The sequence below is a fragment of the Mytilus californianus genome, unplaced genomic scaffold (genome assembly GCF_021869535.1).
Source record: "Mytilus californianus isolate M0D057914Y unplaced genomic scaffold, xbMytCali1.0.p SCAF_2, whole genome shotgun sequence".
NCBI lineage: Eukaryota > Metazoa > Mollusca > Bivalvia > Mytilida > Mytilidae > Mytilus > Mytilus californianus.
The window spans coordinates 105,973,299-105,996,657 of NW_026262668.1; the positions used below are offsets into that span (position 1 = coordinate 105,973,299).

The 23,359-nt window shown below is 32.5% G+C and overlaps 1 protein-coding gene across 1 annotated transcript in view; it reads right to left on the reverse strand.

Annotated features, from left to right (window-relative positions):
- The window catches only part of LOC127728529 (ribosome biogenesis protein wdr12-like), a 42,179-nt gene that overhangs the window by 393 nt on the left and 18,427 nt on the right, over nt 1–23,359 (reverse strand). Inside the window, exons 6-11 of the mRNA XM_052235953.1 lie at nt 22,904–23,061; nt 22,583–22,628; nt 20,428–20,513; nt 16,960–17,100; nt 16,544–16,649; nt 169–301 (exon numbers count right to left, since the gene is read on the reverse strand). Coding sequence (XP_052091913.1) covers nt 169–301; nt 16,544–16,649; nt 16,960–17,100; nt 20,428–20,513; nt 22,583–22,628; nt 22,904–23,061 — 670 coding nt within the window. The remainder of the gene's footprint in view (nt 1–168; nt 302–16,543; nt 16,650–16,959; nt 17,101–20,427; nt 20,514–22,582; nt 22,629–22,903; nt 23,062–23,359) is intronic.

Below are 23,359 nucleotides of genomic sequence, written 5' to 3' on the forward strand. Positions count from 1 at the left end.
GTCAAAGATGTAGGGAGTATTAAATCCTGTATGTTAATTCATTGGATGAATTTTGTGTATGCATGTAAATGGGTTTAAACAATCCAATGTGTTGTCTGCATCTCCAGTTGACGCAAAAAGAATATGAATCACAAGTGTTCTTTACAAAATAAAACATGACATACTAACCTTCTAGTATCCCAAAGTTTCATTACTGAATCATAAGAACCAGAAATAAACAGGAATTCGTTCGTCTTGGACCAACAAACACTTGATACCCATCCTGTATGTGATGTATATATACTCTTTACCAAAGCACCATCTGAAAAAATTAATTTTAATTTATAGTCAATTTCTGGCATATTATGCTTTATAATTCATGATACTGGTAAGGGAGCTACCATTTGATTTTTATGGGGGGCTAGGATGAAAAATTTTGTCCTGCCTTTTTATTTTTCCCTCTTTTCGGTCCTGCCTTTTTATTTTTCACTCTATTCGGTCCTGCCTTTTTTTTTTTAGTTTATCCTGACTTTTTTTTTACATAAATTGTCATCCTGTCTTTTTTTTTTGCAAATAATCTCATCCTGCCTTTTTTTTTACTCAAAACTCCTGTCCTGCCTATTTTTTCAAATTTTATCCTAGCCCCCCCCCCCCCATAAAAATCAAATGGTAGCTCCCTAATACACACATCACAGGAACAATGATCCTGTGTCATTTTTTATGCCCCTGCCGAAGCAGAGGGGGCATAAAGTTTTACCCTTGTCTGTCTGTCTGCATGTCCTAAAATTGGTTTCCGTTCTCTAACTTAAGTTTGCCTCAACCAAATGTAATCAAACTTATACACAATGCTTATTACCATAAAACACAGATCAAATTTGAATTTTGGTGGCATCACTTTAACCGTCCTACAGTTATGCCCCTTTATAAATGGAAAAATTGCAAAATTTTTCATTTCTGGCCAGAGAACACAGTTATTTTGTAGTGCATTTCTTTTAGACAATAAATTCAAATTAAAAAAATCGCACCTGCTCTATCTCAAAAAGATTTTTACAGTGTAGTGTACTACTATTAGGACAAATAATATCAAAATTATAGAATGTTCTACCAGCTCTAACTCAAAATATTGACAATTCTGTGTTAAGGGGGTCTAAAATTCAGTTTGACAGCTTCAGACGTACTAATTTTTGACCTTTTTTAACTGGACCAAATCACTACTTAACATAAAGATTCAGCACCCAAATTTTTTTAACATGTAATTTCATCCCCTTACTTAATATTTCATGCATTAAATATCAAGAAAAACATTGAGAAAGTGTATAAAAAAAAATGCAAGTTATACACTGTTCACACTAGGGACTATATTCGAAGACAACGAAACCAAAGGACGATAACTGTGTCCTTGAACTTATAGGACAGAAAGACTTGATCAATCTTAATAAAACTTTGCATGACCTAAGCTTATGGAATTATAAGATAGTTGGCCAAGTTTCATGGCCATAGGACATATATTATAGAAACTACGGTCATTTAAGTATTGACATTTGGATGTTTATTTTTGATGTTTAAATCAAATACTTTCAACTGTCAAGATTTTGGCCTAAAAAAATTAAATATTGCAAAAATTTGCTTTTTAAATGCTCTTGAATATTATATATTAAGTATTAAAAGCATCTGAACACTCATTTTATTTATCAGATTTATTACAAGTATTACAAAGTCAAATTTATATGAGCCTATGCCTGAAAATAGAGATTTTCGAATTAAGGGAAGCCTTACATAAACATGCATTTTTTTCAACCAATTTGAAGTTTTTTAACCATAAATTATTCTTTCTTATATATTAAATGTACTTTAAATGTAGAGAAAAGTTACAAAAAGCATACCACATGAGTATAAAATGGTCTTCGGCCATGTAATACTGAGAATTTTTTAGAGTCGATTTAGGACGTAGCCCATATTTACATATAACTAGAGGCTCTCAAGAGCCTGTGTCGCTCACCTGAATTTACTGATGCTTTGGAAATCATGTAAAATAAGGTTAAAATCATAATTAATAGTATTAGATATTAGATATTATAATGATGTCTAAGATAATAACAAAAAACTGCAAAATTTTTGTAAAATTACTAACTCAGGGGCAGCAACCCAACAACGGGGCGTCAGATTTGTCTGAAAATTTCAGGGCAGATAAATCTAAATCTGATGAACATTTTTGCCACCTGTCAGATTTGGTCTAAATGCTTTAGTTTCAGAGATATAAACCAAAAACTGCCTTTTACCCCTATGTTCTATTTTTAACTAAGTTGGCCATGATGGTTGGAAGGCGGGGTCATCGGACAAATTTTTTAAACTAGATACCCTAGATGATTATGGCCAAGTATGGTTAAATTTGTCTCAGTAGTTTCAGAGAAGAAGATTTTTGTAAAAGATTACAAAAATTTACGAAAAATTGTTAAAAATTGACTATTAAGGGCAATAACTCCTAAAGGGGTCGACTGACAATTTTGGTCATGACAACTTATTTGTAGATCTTACTTTGCTGCACATTATTGCTGTTTACAGTTTATCTCTATCTATAATAATATTCAAGATAATAACCAATAACTGCAAAATTTCCTTAAAATTACCAATTCAGGGGCAGCAACCCAACAACAGGTTGTCAGATTTGTCTGAAAATTTCAGGGCAGATAGATCTTGACCTGATAATCAGTTTTACCCTATGTCAGATTTAATCTAAATGCTTTGGTTTCAGAGATATAAGCCAAAATCTACATTTTACCCCTATGTTCTATTTTTAGCCATGGCGGCCATCTTGGTTGGTTGGCGGGGTCATCAGACACATTTTTTAAACTAGATACCCTAATGATGATTGTGGCCAAGTTTGGTTAAATTTGGCCCAGTGGTTTCAGAGGAGAAGATTTTTGTAAAATGCTAACGACGACGACAACGACGGACGACGGACGCCAAGTGATGAGAAAAGCTCACTTGACCCTTCGGGTCAGGTGAGCTAAAAATGCACACAGAAGCTATAAGAAATGACAATTTGTTACTTTTTGCTCGTTTCTATGCTAAGGTGTCATGATAAAAGAAGTCTAATTGCAAAAGGACTCTTGTATTTAACTTTTTTGCAGACAGTATGGTCTGATGACCAGTTTTTTTCACTTTTCAATGGAAAGCTTGCATGTAGTTTTAGTCTCAATTGGCATATATTTGGACCACTTACTATCCTAAAGAAGAAACTTATGGTAGCATATGAAATACATAAGGTGTACTGATCATTGTAAAGTGCTTTTTTTTTACAGATTTAGTGAAATATTTGTGATGGACTACAGATTTTATGTACAAAGCTCTTCACATTTCACATACATCAAACATGCCGTTTAACCAGGGCCATAAATACAAAATATTCTGCACATTTTTTCTGTGATAATCTACTTTTCTCTAGATTCAGAATTCACAAATGGTTAATTAATTTGATTTTAGCATAGAAACACAAATATCAGGAACAAAAAAGCTGTCAGATAGAAAGTCAGCATGCCTCTTAGGCATAAAATGCAAACTGCTTTAAAATGCTTATTTTAGCTGTTTAATGCCAAAATGGGACATTTTAACAGAATTTCTGTCAACCAAAGATGTAAATCCTTTACTTTTATTGAGTTTGACAAATTGAAACCAGCAAACCATTCAGGAAAGTTGCCAAAGTACAGAATATACATTTACGGAATCTATCTCTTAGGCCTGAGAACACAGTTATTTTGTAGTGCATTTCTTTTAGACAATAAATTCAAATTAAATAAAATGCTTCGCTGGGGCGCAGCTTGATACGACCGCAGAGGTCGAACTCTGAACAGTTGGGGCAAGTATGGACACAACATTCAAGCTTGATACAGCTCTGAATTTTGATTGTTACTAAATATTTGACACAGCATAGGTTTCTGACACAGAAAGAATGTGGTCTAAGAACCAGGCCTCTACAATAACTTTTTTTTCAACTTGTCCAGTAGGACAAGTACATACCAAAACTTACTTGTCCGAATGAAATTGTAACTTGTCCAAAAAAAATCTTAATAATAACCTTTTTTGCATTTTAAGTTGATTGAGTTAAAACAATAGAACAGAATTTGATTTTAACATATCTTTTGCAATACTTTACAAAAATATGAGTCGAGAACAACTGAATCTAGTCATGTCACAGGACTTAGGTTCTAGTTTTCATCAATGCCAAAGTCTCATCAGACTCTGCACATGAGGCACCGTCTGATAGGATTGCCAATGTACACTCATTGGATTTGTATCCTGGTTTTTTAATTTGAAAAAAGTTTATTTAATGCAATCAATAAAAAAAGGAGATGAGGTATGATTGCCAATGAGACAACTCTCTGCAAGAGATCAAATGACACAGAAATTAACAACTATAGGTCACCGTATTGCAAGTATTGTTTTTTTCTACATACATGACATATGATCAAATATGATTTTGTGAATGTTATGGTCATTTTTATTTTAAAAATATTTTTGCTAAAAAAATTACCGGTATGGTATTTGTTATAAAGCAACAGAATAAGGTAGGAAAACGAGGTACTGATTTGTCTTGGTCCTGAAATGTCTCCTGCTTTACCAAACTGTCTATTAATTATGTTTATTGAATATGTCTCCTACGGTGCCAAACTGTCTATTAAACTTGGAGCCGAATCGCTTCCGAGCTGGTGATGAACTGTCTTGTAAAGTTACCTTATCTACAAAGCGCAGCATATTGGATCAGTAAGACTGGTTTCCGAGAACCTGTTAAAAAGTACCTGACAAAGAACCAGTTTTAAATTATCGATTGCAAGTAAACATGTCAAATTAATACTTGTTTTTATGTTCTTTTCTTGTTTTTTGTTTATAATTACTTTGTTCATCAAAGTTGGATTACATTTATTTTCTGCAGAATAATTTTACTTGTCCCGTCGGACAAGCTTGATATAGCTTTTACTTGTCCGACCTTTGTTTCCTCTGGTACCGGACAATCGGACAAGCGTTATTGTCGAGCCCTGAGAACTTGATTTTTGTTAATTTACCTATTATGGTCCAATGTCCAAAATCAAAATACATGGTAAGATTCAGCATATCAAAGAACCCCATATATTCAATTTTTGTTAAAATCAAACAAAGTTTAATTTTGGACCCCAACTTGGACAAACTTGAAAACTGGGCCCATAATCAAAAATCTAAACACATGTTTAGATTCAGCATATCATAGAACCCCAAGAATTCAATTTTGATAAAATCAAACTAACTTTAATTTTGGACCCTTTGGACCTTAATGTAGACCAATTTAAAAAACGGGACTTAAAATTATAAATCTAAATACACGGTTAGATTTGGAATATCAAAGAACCCCAATAATTCAATTTTTGATGAAATCAAACAAAGTTTAATTTTGGACCCTTTTGACCTCAATATGAACCAATTTGATAGCGGGGCCCACAAATAAAAAATCTAAATTCATGGTTAGATTCAGCATATCAAAGAACCCCATATATTCAATTTTTGTTGAAATCAAAAAAAGTTTAATTTTGGACCCCAACTTGGACCAACTTCAAAACTGGGCCCATAATCAAAAATCTAAACACATGTTTAGATTCAGCATATCAAAGAACCCCAAGAATTCAATTTTTGTTAAAATCAAACTAAGTTTAATTTTGGACCCTTTGGACCTCAATGAAGACCAATTTAAAAAACGGGACCCAAATTAAAAATCTAAAAACACGGTTAGATTTGGCATATCGAAAAACCCCAATAATTCAATTATTGATGAAATCAAACAAAGTTTAATTTTGGACCCTTTTGACCTCAATATGAACCAATTTGATAGCGGGGCCCACAAATAAAAAATCTAAATACATGGTTAGATTCAGCATATCAAAGAACCTCATATATTCAATTTTTGTTGAAATCAAACAAAGTTTAATTTTGGACCCCAATTTGGACCAACTTGAAAACTGGGCCCATAATCAAAAATCTAAATACATGTTTAGATTCAGCATATCAAAGAACCCCATATATTCAATTTTTGTTGAAATCAAACAAAGTTTAAATACTGGACCCTATCTTGGACCAACTTGAAAACTGGGCCCATAATCAAAAATCTAAACACATGTTTAGATTCAGCATATCAAAGAACCCCAAGAATTCAATTTTTGTTAAAATCAAACTAAGTTTAATTTTGGACCCTTTGGACCTTAATGTAGACCAATTTAAAAAACAGGACCCAAAATTAAAAATCTAAATACATGGTTAGATTTGGAATATCAAAGAACCCCAATAATTCAATTTTAGATGAAATCAAACAAAGTTTAATTTTGGACCCTTTTGACCTCAATATGAACCAATTTGATAACGATGTCCACAAATAAAAAATCTAAATACATGGTTAGATTCAGCATATCAAAGAACCCCATATATTCAATTTTTGTTGAAATCAAACAAAGTTTAATTTTGGACCCCAATTTGGACCAACTTGAAAACTGGGCCAAAAATCAAAAATCTAAATACATGTTTAGATTCAGCATATCAAAGAACCTCATATATTCAATTTTTGCTAAAATCAAACAAAGTTTAATTTTGGACCCTTTGGACCTTAATGTAGACCAATTTGAAAACTGGACCCAAAATTAAAAATCTAAATACACTGTTAGATTCGGCATAACAAATAAATAAATGTGATCAAAGATTTTACAAATCTAATGCACCATACTGTGCAATTAAAGATTACTTCTTGAAATTTTTCAATATTTGAAATTTGAAAAAAAAAAAATATTTGAAGAATAATTCTTTTTAATTTCTGAAATCTGAAATGAGAAAAAATTGACCCCCCACAATTTCTTTTTATGCCCCCTTTTTTTCCCCAAAAAAATTCTTTCCCTCAAGATATGGTCATAATCTCAATTCAAATTTCCAATGGAGTTGGGAACCATAATTACCCATTTAAATTTACCATAGTGCTAACTTAATCTATTTTATAATAGAATTAAAAATATAGTGTCAAATCTTTCATATGGATTTTTTTGTAAAAAAAAAAGATGCAACATTTGCAGATATTTTTACTGGTCTTCCTTTATAAATATGCATTTCTTTAAACATAATTTAAAAGCAGTGTAAGGGAAGTAACCAAAACGTTGTATTTGGATTACCTCCCTTACACTGTTTTAAATTATCTTTATTGTTCATTAACCATTACTTTATACATAATTTAAAAGCAGTGTAAGGGAGATAATTTCAATGATGTATTTGATTTATCTCCCTTACACTGCTTTTAATTATGTTTTGTACTAAAGTATTTGTCCATTAACCAGGACAACCTTGTTTTTCCCCCTTTTTTGCCCCTAATTCCTAAACGGTTTGAGCCATAACCCCCAAAAGCAAATCCTAACCATCCCTTTGTGGTATGGAAACTTGTAGTATAATTTCAGAGAGATCCATACACCGTTCCACAGTTATTGTCTGGAAACTAGAAAATGCTTATTTTTGGCCCCTAATTCCTTAACTGTTGGTACCATAACCCCCAAAATCAATCCCAACCTTCCTTTTGTGGTATTTAACCTTATGGTCAAATTTTAAAAAGATCGATTCACTTAAACTAAAGTTAGAGTGCGAAAACCAATGTGTCTTCGGACGACGACGCCGGACGACGACGACGACGCCAACGTCATACCAATATACGACCACAAAATTTTTTTGCGGTCGTATAAAAAATCGCACCTGCTCTATCTCAAAAAGATTTTTACAGTGTAGTGTACTACTATTGGGACAAATAATATCAAAATTATAGAAACTTCTACCAGCTCTAACTCAAAATATTGACAATTCTGTGTTAAGGGGGTCTAAAATTCAGTTTGACAGCTTCAGACGTACTAATTTTTGACCTTTTTTAACTGGACCAAATCACTACTTAACATAAAGATTCAGCACCCAAATTTTTTAACATGTAATTTCATCCCCTTACTTAATATTTCATGCATTAAATATCAAGAAATACATTGGGAAAGTGTATAAAAAAAAAATGCAAGTTATACACTGTTCACACTAGGGACTATATTTGTAGACAACAAAAACTAAAGGACGATAACTGTGTCCTTGGACCTTCTGTTCTCTAACTTAAATTTACCTCAACCAAATGTTATGAAACTTATTATACACAATGCTTATTACCACAATACACAGATCAAGTTTGAATTTTGGTGGCATCACTTTTACTGTTCTAGAGTTATGCCCCTTTACAAATGGAAAAATTGCTAGATTTTTCATTTTTTTACTAAAAATATCAATGATTTCATTGTTCAAGTAATTTTTTTACGACCGCAAAAAAATTTTGCGGTCTTATATTGGTATGACGTTGGCGTCGTCGTCGTCTGAAGACATTATTGGTTTTCGCACTCTAACTTTAGTTTAAGTGAATGGATCTCTATGAAATTTTACCATAAGGTTCAATACCACAAAAGGAAGGTTGGGATTGATTTTGGGGGTTATGGTACCAACAATTAAGGAATTAGGGGCCAAAAATAAGCATTTTTGTAACTTCCAGACATAACTTGTGTGTTAGTGTATGGATCTCTCTGACATTGTACCACAAGGTTCCATATCACAAAGGGAATGCTGGGATTAATTTTTGGGGGTAATTGCCTCAAAATTTTAGAAATTAGGGGCAAAAAAAGGGGCAAAAAACAAGCATTTTTCTAGTTTCATGACAATAACTTGTGTGTAAGTGTATGGATCTTTCTGAAATTGTACTACAAGGTTCCATATCACAAATGGAAAGCTGGGTTTGAGTTTGGGGGTAATTGCCCAAACCGTTTAGGAATAAGGGGCCAACAAGGGGCCAAAAATAGGCATTTTTCTAGTTTCCAGACAATAACTTGTGATCAAGTGTATGGATCTCTCTGAAATTGTACTGCAAGGTACCATACCACAAAGGGAATGATGGGATTGATTTTGGGGGTAATTGCCTCAAAATTTTAGGAATCAGGGTTTAAAAAGGGGCAAAAAAAAAGCATTTTTCTAGTTTCAGGACAATAACTTGTGTGTAAGTGTATGGATCTTTATGAAATTGTACTACAAGGTTCCATATCACAAAGGGAAAGCTGGGTTTGAGTTTGGGGGTAATTGTTCTAAACACTTAGGAATTTGGGGCCAAAAAGGGGCCAAAAAACAAGCATTTTCCAGACAATAACTTGTGTTCAAGTGAATGGATTTGGGTAGAGTCACTTTAACCATTATTGAGTTATGCCCCTCTATAAATCGAAACATTGCAAAATTTTTAGTTTCTGTTCTGTAACTTAAGTTTGCCCCAACCAAACATGAAACCTATACACAATACTTTTTACCACAAAACTAAGATCAAGTACAAATTTGGGTAGCGTCACTTTTATTGCTCTTGAGTTATGTCCCTTTATAATGTTGTATGCAAGCGGGGGCATCATCTGTGTCCATGGAGACACATTCTCCATTTATTTAAAAATTGGGATACAATTGCAATATAATAAAACTTGATCAATACATCAAAAAAAATAATGCATTTAGTTTTATGACTTTGTTAAAGCTTATTTTGATTTGTGTAGAAGTTGTAAGAAAATTTTTACCAAAATATGTGACCCATATAAATAAGAAGATGTGGCATAATTGTCAAAGAGACAACGCTTCACCAGAGACCAAATGAAGTAGGAGTTAGCAACTATAGGTCTGACACTGTACAGCCCATTTATTGTTCCTTGACCTTAAGTTTAGGCAAAAAATTGTTTCACTTATCGTGTTGTATGCTTTAAAAAAAAATATGCATTAAAAAATTAATAAAACAATATCTTTAATGATTCAAGGGGTTCACAAGTGTATATTTTCTGTAAAGCAATCATGGTTAACATGTTTAACCCAGCCACATTCTTTATGTGCTTGTCCCATGTCAGGAGGAATGCATGTCGTTTCGTAACCTGGTCGTTTCGTACCTGGTCGATTCATAACTACGTTGTTTTGTAACTGAGACGTTTCGTACCTGGTGTAATTATATATGGTTATAAAGTGTTAGTTTAAATTAATTAGTTTAAATGAAACAGTTAAAGTTATTATTTAAAAATGATCAAATTGTTCATCTAATAATAACAATCTCGTAATATTTTTAATTTAAAACTTTCTTAAATCTTTTTAATTATTGGCTAATTGGCTAATTGGTAATTACGCTCGGTGACAACTTTAATGGTTTTATGACAACTAATGACAGGTAATAAAAAGTAATTACAGTAGGTGTAAAATGATTAAGTAGATTAATGGCACACGACCTATGGCACACGACCTGAGAAAAATAATAATTCTCCTTTTTTTTCACTTTTACATGCAATTGCATAACGGTTAACCCTCCTCCTTTTTCACCCGGGCTGGGGACCGGCGTTGGCGGAGTTTAAAGTTTTATTTTTATTTTTTTTTAGAACACTTTATCTTATTATATTCACATGAAACATGAACGAAACAACTTATGATAGAAAAAAAAAAGAAGATAAATAAAGAACTAAGCAACATAAAGATGAGTGGTGTCAAGTATTGGAGACATCAAAGCACGTGGCAGAAGACTAAATACTTTGATAAAGACGGGGTACATCTAAATGCAAAACTGTACTTGTAAAGTGTAAAATTATGTGCAATCAATTATTTAATAAATAAATATAGATATATATATACATCAATAAGTCTTTTCATTATTTTTTACGTAACCGACGACTCATATTGTTATTATATATTGATATAAGGTTACAAAACGTCTCAGGTACGAAACGACCTAGTAAGTTACGAATCGACTAGTTACGAAACGACCAGGTTACGAAACGGCCTGCACCCGTCAGGAGCCTGTAGTTCAGTGGTTGTCGTTGGTTCATGTCTGTCATATTTGTTTTTCTGTAAATTGTTTTGTTATAAATTAGGCTGTTGGTTTTCTTGTTTGAATTGTATCACATTTTTTATGTCGGGGCCTTTTATAGCTGACATTATGGTATGGGTTTTTATCTTTGTTGAAGGCCGTATGGTGGCGATAAATTGCTTACATCCACTTTATTTGAACTCTGGTGGATAGTTGTCTCATTGGCAATCATACCACATCTCCTTATTTTTATTTGGTTTATTGACTTTGGATATGTAAGTTGTGGAAATAAGGTTTCTGATTACAGTTTGTATGTTAAGAAGTAAGAAGGGGCCTTTTATAGCTGACATTATGGTATGGGTTTTTATCTTTGTTGAAGGCCGTATGGTGGCGATAAATTGCTTACATCCACTTTATTTGAACTCTGGTGGATAGTTGTCTCATTGGCAATCATACCACATCTCCTTAATTTTATTTGGTTTGTTGACTTTGGATATGTAAGTTGTGGAAATGATAAGGTTTCTGATTACAGTTTGTATGTTAAGAAGTACTTTTATTATGCCATTTACATTTGGTTTGTGGTTACATAAGTACTTCTTTCAAGTTTCAAGCAAAAGAAGTATGTTAGGTAAGGGTCATATTTGGCCCATAATATTAAGTCCCTTGTTTCAAGATAAATAAAATGCTTCGCTGGGCGCAGCTTGATACGACCGCAGAGGTCGAACCCTGAACAGTTGGGGCAAGTATGGACACAACATTTAAGCTTGATACAGCTCTGAATTTGGATTGTGATTAAATATTTGACACAGCATAGGTTTCTGACACAGAAAGAATGTGGTCTAAGAACTTCAATTTTTTTAATTTACCTATTATGGTCCAATGTCCAAAATCAAAATACATGGTTATATTCAGCATATCAAAGAACCCCATATATTCAATTTTTGTTGAAATCAAACAAAGTTTAATTTTGGACCCCAACTTGGACAAACTTGGTCCCATAATCAAAAATCTAAACACATGTTAAGATTCAGCATATCAAAGTACCCCAAGAATTCAATTTTTGTTAAAATCAAACTAAGTTTAATTTTTGACCCTTTGGACCTTAATGTAGACCAATTTAAAAAACGGGACCCAAAATTAAAAATCTAAAAACACGGTTAGATTTGGCATATCAAAGAACCCCAATAATTCAATTTTTGATGAAATCAAACAAAGTTTAATTTTGGACCCTTTTGACCTCAATGTGGACAAAGTTGATAACGGGGCCCAAAAATCAAAAATCTAAATACATGGTTAGATTCAGCATATCAAAGAACCCCATATATTCATTTTTTGTTGAAATCAAACAAAGTTTAATTTTGGACCCCGATTTGGACCAACTTGAAAACTGGGCCCATAATCAAAAATCTAAATACATGGTTAGATTCAGCATATCAAAGAACCCCAAGAATTCAATTTTTGATGAAATCAAACAAAGTTTAATTTTGGACCCTTTTGACCTCAATGTGGACAAAGTTGATAACGGGGCCCAAAAATCAAAAATCTAAATACATGGTTAGATTCAGCATATCAAAGAACCCCATATATTCAATTTTTGATGAAATCAAACAAAGTTTAATTTTGGACCCTTTTGACCTCAATGTGGACAAAGTTGATAACGGGGCCCAAAAATCAAAAATCTAAATACATGGTTAGATTCAGCATATCAAAGAACCCCATATATTCAATTTTTGTTGAAATCAAACAAAGTTTAATTTTGGACCCCGATTTGGACCAACTTGAAAACTGGGCCCAGTATCAAAAATCTAAATACATGTTTAGATTCAGCATATCAAAGAACCCTAAAAATTCAATTTTTGTTAAAATCAAACTCAGTTTAATTTTGGACCCTTTTGACCTTAATGTAGACCAATTTGAAAACGGAACCAAAAATTAAGAATCTAAATACACGGTTAGATTCGGCATATCAAAGAACCCCAATAATTCAATTTTTGATGAAATCAAACAAAGTTAAATTTTGGACCCTTTGGACCTCAGTGTGGACCAATTTAAAAACGGGGCCCTAAATCCAAAAACTTAATACACAGTTAGATTCGGCATATTAAAGAACCCCAAGAATTCAAGAATAAAACCCCATTGAAATTGATCAAGAAATAAGCAATTTATACGAAGTATCTTCTTTTGCACAATACTGTGCAATTGAATATTTCTTGCTATTGTGCAATACTGTACAATTGACAATTTCTTGCTATTGGATATTTCTTGCTATTGCGCAATACTGTGCAATTGAAGATTTCTTGCTATTGCGCAATACTGTGCAATTGAAGATTTCTTGCAATTGTGCAATACTGTGCAATTGAAAATTTCTTGCTATTGCACAATACTTATCATATAATAATTTACACATCCTGTTTGGTGTGTATCTCCTACCATATCATTATTATTTGCTTTTAAATATTAATCAGAAATAACCAACTTAAAATGGAAAATTTTAAAAGAAAAAAAAAAGGAAAAAAAGAAAAAAAAAGAAAAAAAAAAAATCCCCGGACCTCAGTGTGGACCAATTTAAAAACGGGGCCCTAAATCCAAAAACTTAATACACAGTTAGATTCAGCATATTAAAGAACCCCAAGAATTCAAGAATAAAACCCCATTGAAATTGATCAAGAAATAAGCAATTTATACGAAGTATCTTCTTTTGCACAATACTGTGCAATTGAATATTTCTTGCTATTGTGCAATACTGTACAATTGACAATTTCTTGCTATTGCGCAATATTGTGCTATTGGATATTTCTTGCTATTGCGCAATACTGTGCAATTGAAGATTTCTTGCTATTGCGCAATACTGTGCAATTGAAGATTTCTTGCAATTGTGCAATACTGTGCAATTGAAAATTTCTTGCTATTGCACAATACTTATCATATAATAATTTACACATCCTGTTTGGTGTGTATCTCCTACCATATCATTATTATTTGCTTTTAAATATTAATCAGAAATAACCAACTTAAAATGGAAAATTTTAAAAGAAAAAAAAAAGGAAAAAAAGAAAAAAAAAGAAAAAAAAAAAATCCCCCCCCCCCAAATTTTTTGAACCCCCTTATGATTCATCACCCCCAAACTCAATCCCAGCCTTCCCTTTGTGGTATGGTACCTTGCAGTACAATTTCAGAGAGATCCATACACTTGAACACAAGTTATTGTCTGGAAACTAGAAAAATGCTTATTTTTGGCCCCTTTTTGGCCCCCTATTCCTAAACATTTCGGGCAATTACCCACAAACTCAATTCCAGCTTTCCCTTTGTGATATGGAACCTTGTAGTACAATTTCAGAAATATCCAAACACTTACACACAAGTTATTGTCATGAAACTAGAAAAATGCTTGTTTTTTGCCCCTTTTTTGGCCCCTAATTCCTAAAATTTTGAGGCAATTACCCCCAAAATCAATTACAGCCTCCCTTTGTGATATGGAACCTTGTGGTACAATGTCAGAGAGATCCATACACTTACACACAAGTTATTGTCTGGAAGTTACAAAAATGCTTATTTTTGGCCCCTTTTTGGCCCCTAATTCCTTAACTGTTGGTACCATAACCCCCAAAATCAATCCCAACCTTCCTTTCGTGGTATTGAACCTTATGGTAAAATTTCATGGAGATCCATTCACTTAAACTAAAGTTAGAGTGCGAAAACCAATGTGTCTTCGGACGACGCCGGACGACGCCAGACGACGACGACGACGACGCCAACGTCATACCAATATACGACCAAAAAATTTTCAATTTTTGCGGTCGTATAAAAATACCTTGTGTTTCAAGTTGATAAAAAGACACATTAGAAAGTGAAATAGAACTATTTTTGCACAGATTTTCTAATAAAGCATTAACTGTAACAACCCAATTAGGCCACAAGTAGAGGTTTTGGTGAAATTTGACAAAATGGTCTGGATTTAAAACAAATAATTAAGTTCGATTAGGGCTATATTTGGCCATAAATATTAGGTCCATTGTTTAAAGTTGCTGAAATGCCACGTAAGACAGTAAAATAGATATAGTTAACCGGATTTTCGAAGGAAATATTGGTTATCAAATTGGGGATGTACAGGCGGCTGCAGATGAAAGAAAAAATATTGGGAACTATCAACTATATAATTTGATTTTGATTTATACACTAAGTGATAAGATAACACACATCTGGTAATGTTCAATGCAATCACCCAATTATAATTGGAGAGACAGATTTATTAGAAAACTATTATTTATATTTGATTATAATTTAAAAATAAATATAACATCATATCACTTTACATCATATCTAATTTTAGAGTCTATGGTTAAATCATATTTAATTTTAGATTAACGTGATTAGTTCATGGAAATAAAGTATAAGTTATTTCCATTTAAACAGAAATGGTTTAACTCAGAAGTATTTCAACAAAAATTGAATTCTTGGGGTTCTTTGATATGCTGATTCTAGCAATGTACTTAGCATTTGGATATTGGACCATAATAGGTAAATGTTCAATTTCAAATTTTTCAGTTCTTTGACCACATTATTTTGTGTCACAAACCCATGCTGTATTAAATATTCAATCACAATCCAAATTCAGAGCTGTTTTAAGCTTAAATGTTGTGTCCATACTTGCTCAACTGTTCAGGGTTTGAACTCTGCAGGAAAATCCGGTTTGCTGTTACTCTGACAGCCTCTTGTTTTGTATATCTTTTCGTATAACACCTTTATATTTACAAAGCAAATAGGTTATAAGTAGAGATTTTTTGTAAAATTTGACAAAATCTGCTGTATTTCAATCTAAATTAGGTCTAGGAAACATAAGAGTGCAGCCTTCGAAAAACTAAATGTTTCCTGTCCAAAAAATCAAGAGGGCTTCTTGTGACTTCATAAAAAGAACATTAAATACATAAATTTTCAACAAATCGACATATTTCCTATCAATTCATTTGTTTTTAGCTATGATTCATTGTGATATTGGTAAATAAATCATAAATTGAAATTTAAGCTAGAAATAGGGGCCATATCAAACCTACTCTCTTTCTGTTGTTCATGTTAATTTGAGGTAATTTTATTTGTTCAAGGAAAAGATTTAGGATCAGGAAAGTTTTAGAAGGATCATTTTGAGTGCACAGGCTGAACTGTCTCTCCTGCTTTACTGTAATACTGATAATGACTGAATTTTATGTTTGAACTTTTGTGATACCTTTTGTTAGACCTGGATCTATAAGCCAAAACCAGTTGACCTATCATTTTTTACAACCTGTGAAAGTAACCTAATCACAAAAAATTGACCTTTGATCAATGAGAAAGGTCATGGTCAGATGAATCGTGTCAGACAGACATGTACCCTAAAAAACATTACTTTATATACCTTATATAGTTGACTCAATATTTATGGTATTAAGAGAAACTGCAGTTATCAGGCAAGCTGAACCTCGATAAATGAGCCATAAAATAAGGTCAAGGTTAGATGAATCATGTCAAACAAATATGTACCCTTTTAAACCATTTCATATACCAAAACAGTATACCTAGTTGACCTGACTTTTGACAAGCGAAGATGATCAACCAAATAAATTTTTTGATTTCCTGTATATCTAAATTAACAAGCAAAGAAGATCACCCAATTAATTTTTTAGTGATTTCCTTAATATTTAAACAAACCTGAACTTCTTGGATCCCACAGTCTAACATGTCTATCTGATGACCCAGTTACTATTTGTCTGTTTAATGGAGAATAACTCATGTCTAAAAATACTTTTGATCCTTGCTGAAATTAAAAAGAAATTTTGATGTTATTGCCCAATATTTATGTAAATTAAGAAATTGTTCTTTCATGCCATGTTCTATGCTCATTTTAACATGGGTAGGCATTATATTTGTCAATATCTTTATACCGAGCGTTATGAGGCTTGTTTTAGAGCCAAGATCTAAAGCCATAATTATTAGCTATAAAACCTGTCAATGAACAGATTATCCTTGATAAATAAAAGCAAAGATTCAGATAAAAACCTAAGCAATTAGGAGATCTCCTTGGTTTATTTTAGAGACACATTTCTCTGTTAAAAATACAACCTTACCAGTGATGAAATTTCCTCAGCTTGTTCAAGATCCCATATTTTGATTGTGTGATCCCATGACGAGGTACAAATTTGATTTGTGTCTATCCATTCTACTGCTGATATACCTTCGTTGTGGCCAGACAGTGTCAGGATTGGTACCTAATCAAACAATAAAGCAATATAACAGTTATTCATTATTTTGTAAGCTGTATTATCTTATCTCAAATACAATGGGAGAAATGTGTTGTGATTCTCTCAAGTCTTTGATTATAAAACAAACACATTTTAACACGAATTAAAGAAGATAATGTGTTTACCCTAATAAGACAGCAACCCAATGATGATTTAGAGGTGGATCTAAAAAAAAATAGACAAGCATCTACATCATGTCAAGCTCTGTGTCATCTTTAATAGGCAAATATAAAGGAGTTGGTTCACTTATACTCATAATTTTGGCCCTAAAAACCTGATATTTTTTAACTGTGATGATGTTAAAAAATTATAGGAAGACATATATGTTAAAACGTCCAATTGTTTAAGTTATAACAGATTTTTGATCAATTATGTCATTAGTGATGTATTTCTGACGTCATAAATGTGGGTGAATTTGTGAACGCCTGATTTTTGGCATAATTTGATGAAATTTATGTCATTTTTCTGAAAAATTATCAGTGGCGCCACCCCTCGCCCACCAATATCTTTGATGAAATATTTTAAATATACCAGTCTTTACTTTTCAACCAAAATTTCAATGGGCCAGGGGTGGTGCCACATATGAAATCATGAAATAAGGTTGAAAAAAAGATTATGAATTTCTAGAGAAATCTATACCTATTACAGGCTAATATATTTATAATATATGAAGCAGATATACATTGTCTCTTATTATACTTTCAATCAAAGAAGAAGATGCATAAAAGGTAACTTGAATTACCATTAAAGCAGCCCACATCAACCCAGCCTGCTCTGTCCCATAATTGCTTTGGACGTATAGATTTTATTAACCCGATACTTAATACCAAAGATCATTTGGATCTGTCGCGTACTTTTTTTGACTTAATAATAATAATATTCTTTAATAATACTCATGTCTCAACCAAAACAGACTATACTAAACATAAAAATCTACAAATACTGTTGATTCAAATTAAATTTTCTATAATTCCATACATTCGTCTCAGCATGGTCAACTTGATGCGAGCAATTTATATACCAGTAATTGATTAGGTTTCACTTGAAAGTTTTTCTGTCAAAGGTAGAGTGTTCACTTTGAGTATTCCGAACTCCTTCCTGTAAAAAAACTGGCCACCATGATTTTAGTCAAGTGTGCTTAAAGTATGGGTTAACACCAACATCAATCAGTTAATCATGAATTGTTATAGTTGTTCCTGGTTACTTGTTTTTTTCATTATAAACATATATTGAACAAGTGAATCTGTGAGCTACTGCTCACTAATGATACCCCACCCGCTAAAAGTATAAGGTAAACAGGAAGTTGTTGAGTGATGAATCTGAAAATGCATCACATGGTATAGCAGACTTATATAAACCATGAAAACATATTTCAGAAATCCTTGTATTGTAGTTGCTGAGAAAAATGTGACAAAAAATATTAATGGGACGGATGGACGGACTGACAGATGGATGGACTGACGGATGGACAGACAGAGGTAAAACAGTATACCCCATTTTTTTTAAAGCAGGGGTATAAAAATGCTAAATATATCCAATGCAGATTTGTCTTAGGTAAGGGATTGGGTTTTGACCACTTAATTGTTAACAATTCAAACCCGTTCATTTTCTGTATGTGCTTGACCAAAATTGGGAACCACTATTTTACTGCTATTAATCCTATTTGTTTTTCATCTAAAATTTTACACAAAAGTACGAGGGTAGGAATGCCCTTTTCCGTCAGGCGTCAAACGGCCATTTTCTGAAATTTTTCGTGAACAATAATACGATTGACAGCAACGAATCAATGGTTCCAGAGACATATAATACAATTGTCTCTGCTGGTTCCGTACTCGAGGGTTGTAATGGAGGTACCTTCATGAAGAATAATGGTAAAAAGCTGGACTATCTATTTGTTAAATCCCTTTTTTGATCATTTAAAACTCTGAAACGTAAGGCAATAAAGGCAATCATTGGGGACATTCCGACAATGACTGACTATGTACTTTCAATATGGATTCTGACATTAATATCAACTGACATTAGTTCATACATTGATATTTCTGTCAACTGACTGCTTTGTTTGAAGTGTAAAGCACCAGCAGATGTATGTGTGCGCTTGACTCTTTATCAGTATTGTAATAACATACTGAAATATTCTAACTTTCGTTTTAAAAAAAACGCATGTTTTCTAAAACCGGAATATGACTTGATTGTGTTAAAGATCTGAACACAGACGGAACAACTAAATTCGTGCATTTTTGTCAAGCATCATTGAGTTGAAGTCGTACTCTCTGAGTAGATACTTGAATTTAACATAAGATGCATAGTATGAATGAAAGAAAATTCTGTTTATCATTAAGTTATTTTGAAACTTTCGGATGCACAATTAAATTTCCCATTTGTGCACATGCAGAGTTACGTAACCAACGTGGTTTGGATTAACCCGAATAATCCAATTACTCCAACGAGAAACGGCAGTGGATGGAGGGCGCTGAATCATTCGCGTTAGTTTAAGATTATAATTACATTAACGCATGTGTACTACCAAATCTACTTTAAAAACATCCAGTTAGAAGTAAATAAATAATGTACATTTAAGATGAGATGAAATATAATAATTAACATAAATAAAAAGGTAGATATTAAACATGAGAAATTATAACACTAATGAAATTATAAGATGATGCAGATGCTATTTTACAAACTTGAAACTGATCGTGTGTAAACAATGGTGTCAAGATATGGCATGGAAGTTATGAAATTGTAAAGCACAGAAAGGGATACGGCAACACTCCTGGTGACGGTTCAATGATTTTACAGCCGGCAGTATAGGATTTCATAAGACTTCAGTCTTCTTTCACCAAAAATAATGCATTAAGCAATACATACACAGTAAATTTACTCAAACAATTGATATTTTAATAATGCACCTTTACAGGGCTGTTTATTGAGGTTACTAGCTCAGATGAAGAGTTAATTGTTTCAGTCATTTATATTTTTGCAGATCTTGTATTGCTGATAATTTTTGTTTTGACAGTTTCTGTCTATCTATTTTACTTTTTAAAATAATAGGCAAAAACATTTAATTTGGGAAAAAAATTGTTGCTTTTAAACGACCAAAACTCTTGTTAGAAGTCCATTGAAAGTTTCAGTTATTTTGACAGTTTTACAGATCTTGTATTGTAATAATAGTGAAATGTACAAAGCATAACCTACCACAAAAGAATCATAACTTTGTACTTTCTATCTTGTATACCTCTTTTCTTAAATTATAAAAAAAATATAATGGCTAAATAATTGCCTTATACACACCCGAGTCTGCACTTTTCTTCTGGATGTTTTTCTTCTCTTATGAGGAATATCCCCATCTTCATCTTCATCTTCTACAGCCTCACACTCTTATAAATAAAAAAATATTGACACTAGAAATTAACAACTCGCACATTTCTTGATTAGTCTCTGTAGCAGCTTATATTGATTCTTGAATCCTAGCTGCATAAACATTGTTCTTACAGCAAATCTAAAGATCTATTTATTATCTAATCCTCTAAGTCATCCAATCTAATAAAGCTTAAAAATTTTGTAATTACTACAACATATTTTATATCATCACTTTGAATCTTTATTTCCAAACAATGAAATGAAGACCCTTTAAAAATGAAAAATAAGGTTAGTTCAAGATAAGTAGCTTTCACTAATTTCAAGATTTCTTAGATCAATTATGAAACTGATTTTACGAAAAGTTTTACCATGGTCATGATGGTAAACAATAGGTTTAAATACTCAATTCAAGATTTCCACGAATGGAAGCAATCAATGACCTTAAGTTAGTTGATTTCATTTCAGTATGACTAAAGTAACTAAATGTAATGGGTAAATTTTAAACAAATTAAAGCAATTAGCAGTTAGTAATTTTCAACAAGAATATGTGTCCATAAGAGCCCATGCCCCACTTACATTAGATAACTATGTTCATGAATCGTGAAATCATGGTCAAAATACTACTTTGGCATATAATTTTTAAAATTCGCATCATAATGAACTCGTGTACCAAGTTTCAAGTTGAAGTGACCACAAATGCATGGTAAACATGGTTATATAACCCAATGTAATAATCAAAACTGCAGTAGTAGTAAAATTCATAAATCAACCTATAGATCAAAATACAGTAACATGGCTGTGTATATCAAAAGTATCAATGAAATTCACTTAGAGGAAAAATGAGCATTGATTTCTGGAATTATACTATAAGAAAATCAGCACATCATGAAATCTTAGCATTGAATACTGGAATGAAGCTTTTTTAAAATAATCAAATTATTATGAAAACTGAAAATTGATTTCATGCCAGTGGAAAGTGAAAATGAGGTCAAGGACAACTGATATATGCCAGCTAAATTGCACATAACTTCAGAATGAACAAACTCATTAAACATGCCATTGACTTTCAAATTTTTGGCTTTGAGCATTCCTAATGAAGATAAATCAGGAAACATGATGTGGTCACTCCAAATTTATGAAATGTAATTTCCATTTAATAGCACTGGTGAACAGCTAGCCTGTGGGTATCATCAGCTCAGTAGTTAGTGTTTCTGTAGTGATATGATTTATAACATAACTTTTTTTCTTTCTGTTGAGAAGTTAAGATATGATTGAGAAACTAAGGTTCCATCACCCTCAGGCAAAGTTGAACTTAGTTGATATCATTAATTTTTCTTAATTCATTTTATCAGATGTGGCTTCAACAGCAGTGTTATTGATCAGATGTGGGTTCAACAGCTGTGTCATTGATCAGATGTTTCTTCAACAATTGTGTCATTGATCAGATGTTGTTTTAACAGCAGTGTTATTGATCAGATGTGGGTTCAACAGCTGTGTCATTGATCAGATGTTTCTTTAACATTTCTTCAACAATTGTGTCATTGATCAGATGTTGTTTTAACAGCAGTGTTATTGATCAGATGTGGGTTCAACAGCTGTGTCATTGATCAGATGTTTCTTTAACAGCTGTGTCATTGATCAGATGTTAATTCAACAGTGGTGTCATTGATCAGATGTTAATTCAACAGTGGTGTCATCGATCAGATGTGGCTTCAACAGTGGTGTCATTGTTCAGTTGCAACTTCAACAGTGGTGTCATTGTTCAGTTGCAGCTTCAACAGAGGTGTCATTGATCAGATGTGTCTTCAACAGCAGTATCAAATATCAGATGTGGTTTCAACAGTGGTGTCCTTGATTAGACTGAGTCATTAAATCCTTGTAAACATTCCTGAGGACAAAATATCCTTTATTCAACCATTAGGCAAAATTGAAATCAATTGAAAAGAATTCCTCGTTTTTTTTGATATTTTGAGGATTTGTGATTTTTAAAACCCTAAGTTCCTTTCATGGTTCGCTAGATGCTTCACCTTTTTTACGTTGAAAAAAAACAAAACACAAACATTGCTTCTAAACAAATCATACATACCTGCTGACCAGAGTTTTAACATTTTGTCCCAGGATCCACTGCAAAACTGAAAATAAATAACACAATGTGCACATTTCTTATAAAAAGATCTGTATTTAAAATCTGTCATTGAATAATAAATACTTTATTGATATTAACAATTTGTTCCAAATATTTTAACTGTGTATTTAAGGTTTCTTTAAAAAGGGACTGAACCCTTTTGTCCAGTCTTGGCTAAAATATATGAGAAATTTCCAATGACATATTGTTTAACCTTGTTTATTATTGTCTTCAGTCTGTAATCCAGAGTCCCAAAGCATTACAACTGTTTATTTTACCTACCCTTTGTTTAGTGTGGTCAACATTTATACAATCCACACTACCTGCATGTCCTCTACATGCAGCAACACAGTCCACCGAGTTAGATTCACAGTCCCACTGCCATATATGAATTGTCTGATCATGTGATCCTGACATAAATGTTTTGACTGTAGAATCATCTAAAATAGAAAAAATGTGTAACACAAAATATTATCATTTTTTTAGTCTCTCATTTTTTGTATTTGAATTTGTTTAAGATATTACAAAATAATTTGTGGTAAAAAAATTTCAGTGGATGCAAGAGGGGTGGCTTCAATACTGATGATGTTAACATGTTAGCAACCATGAGAGAAGTTACATTTATTGTTGTGATATAGTCAAACAATAAGTCCTTTTTCAGTACAATAATACATAAAAATCAATCACAAAAAATACTGTAAGGTACAACAGACCATGTCAACAACTGCCGCCTGATTT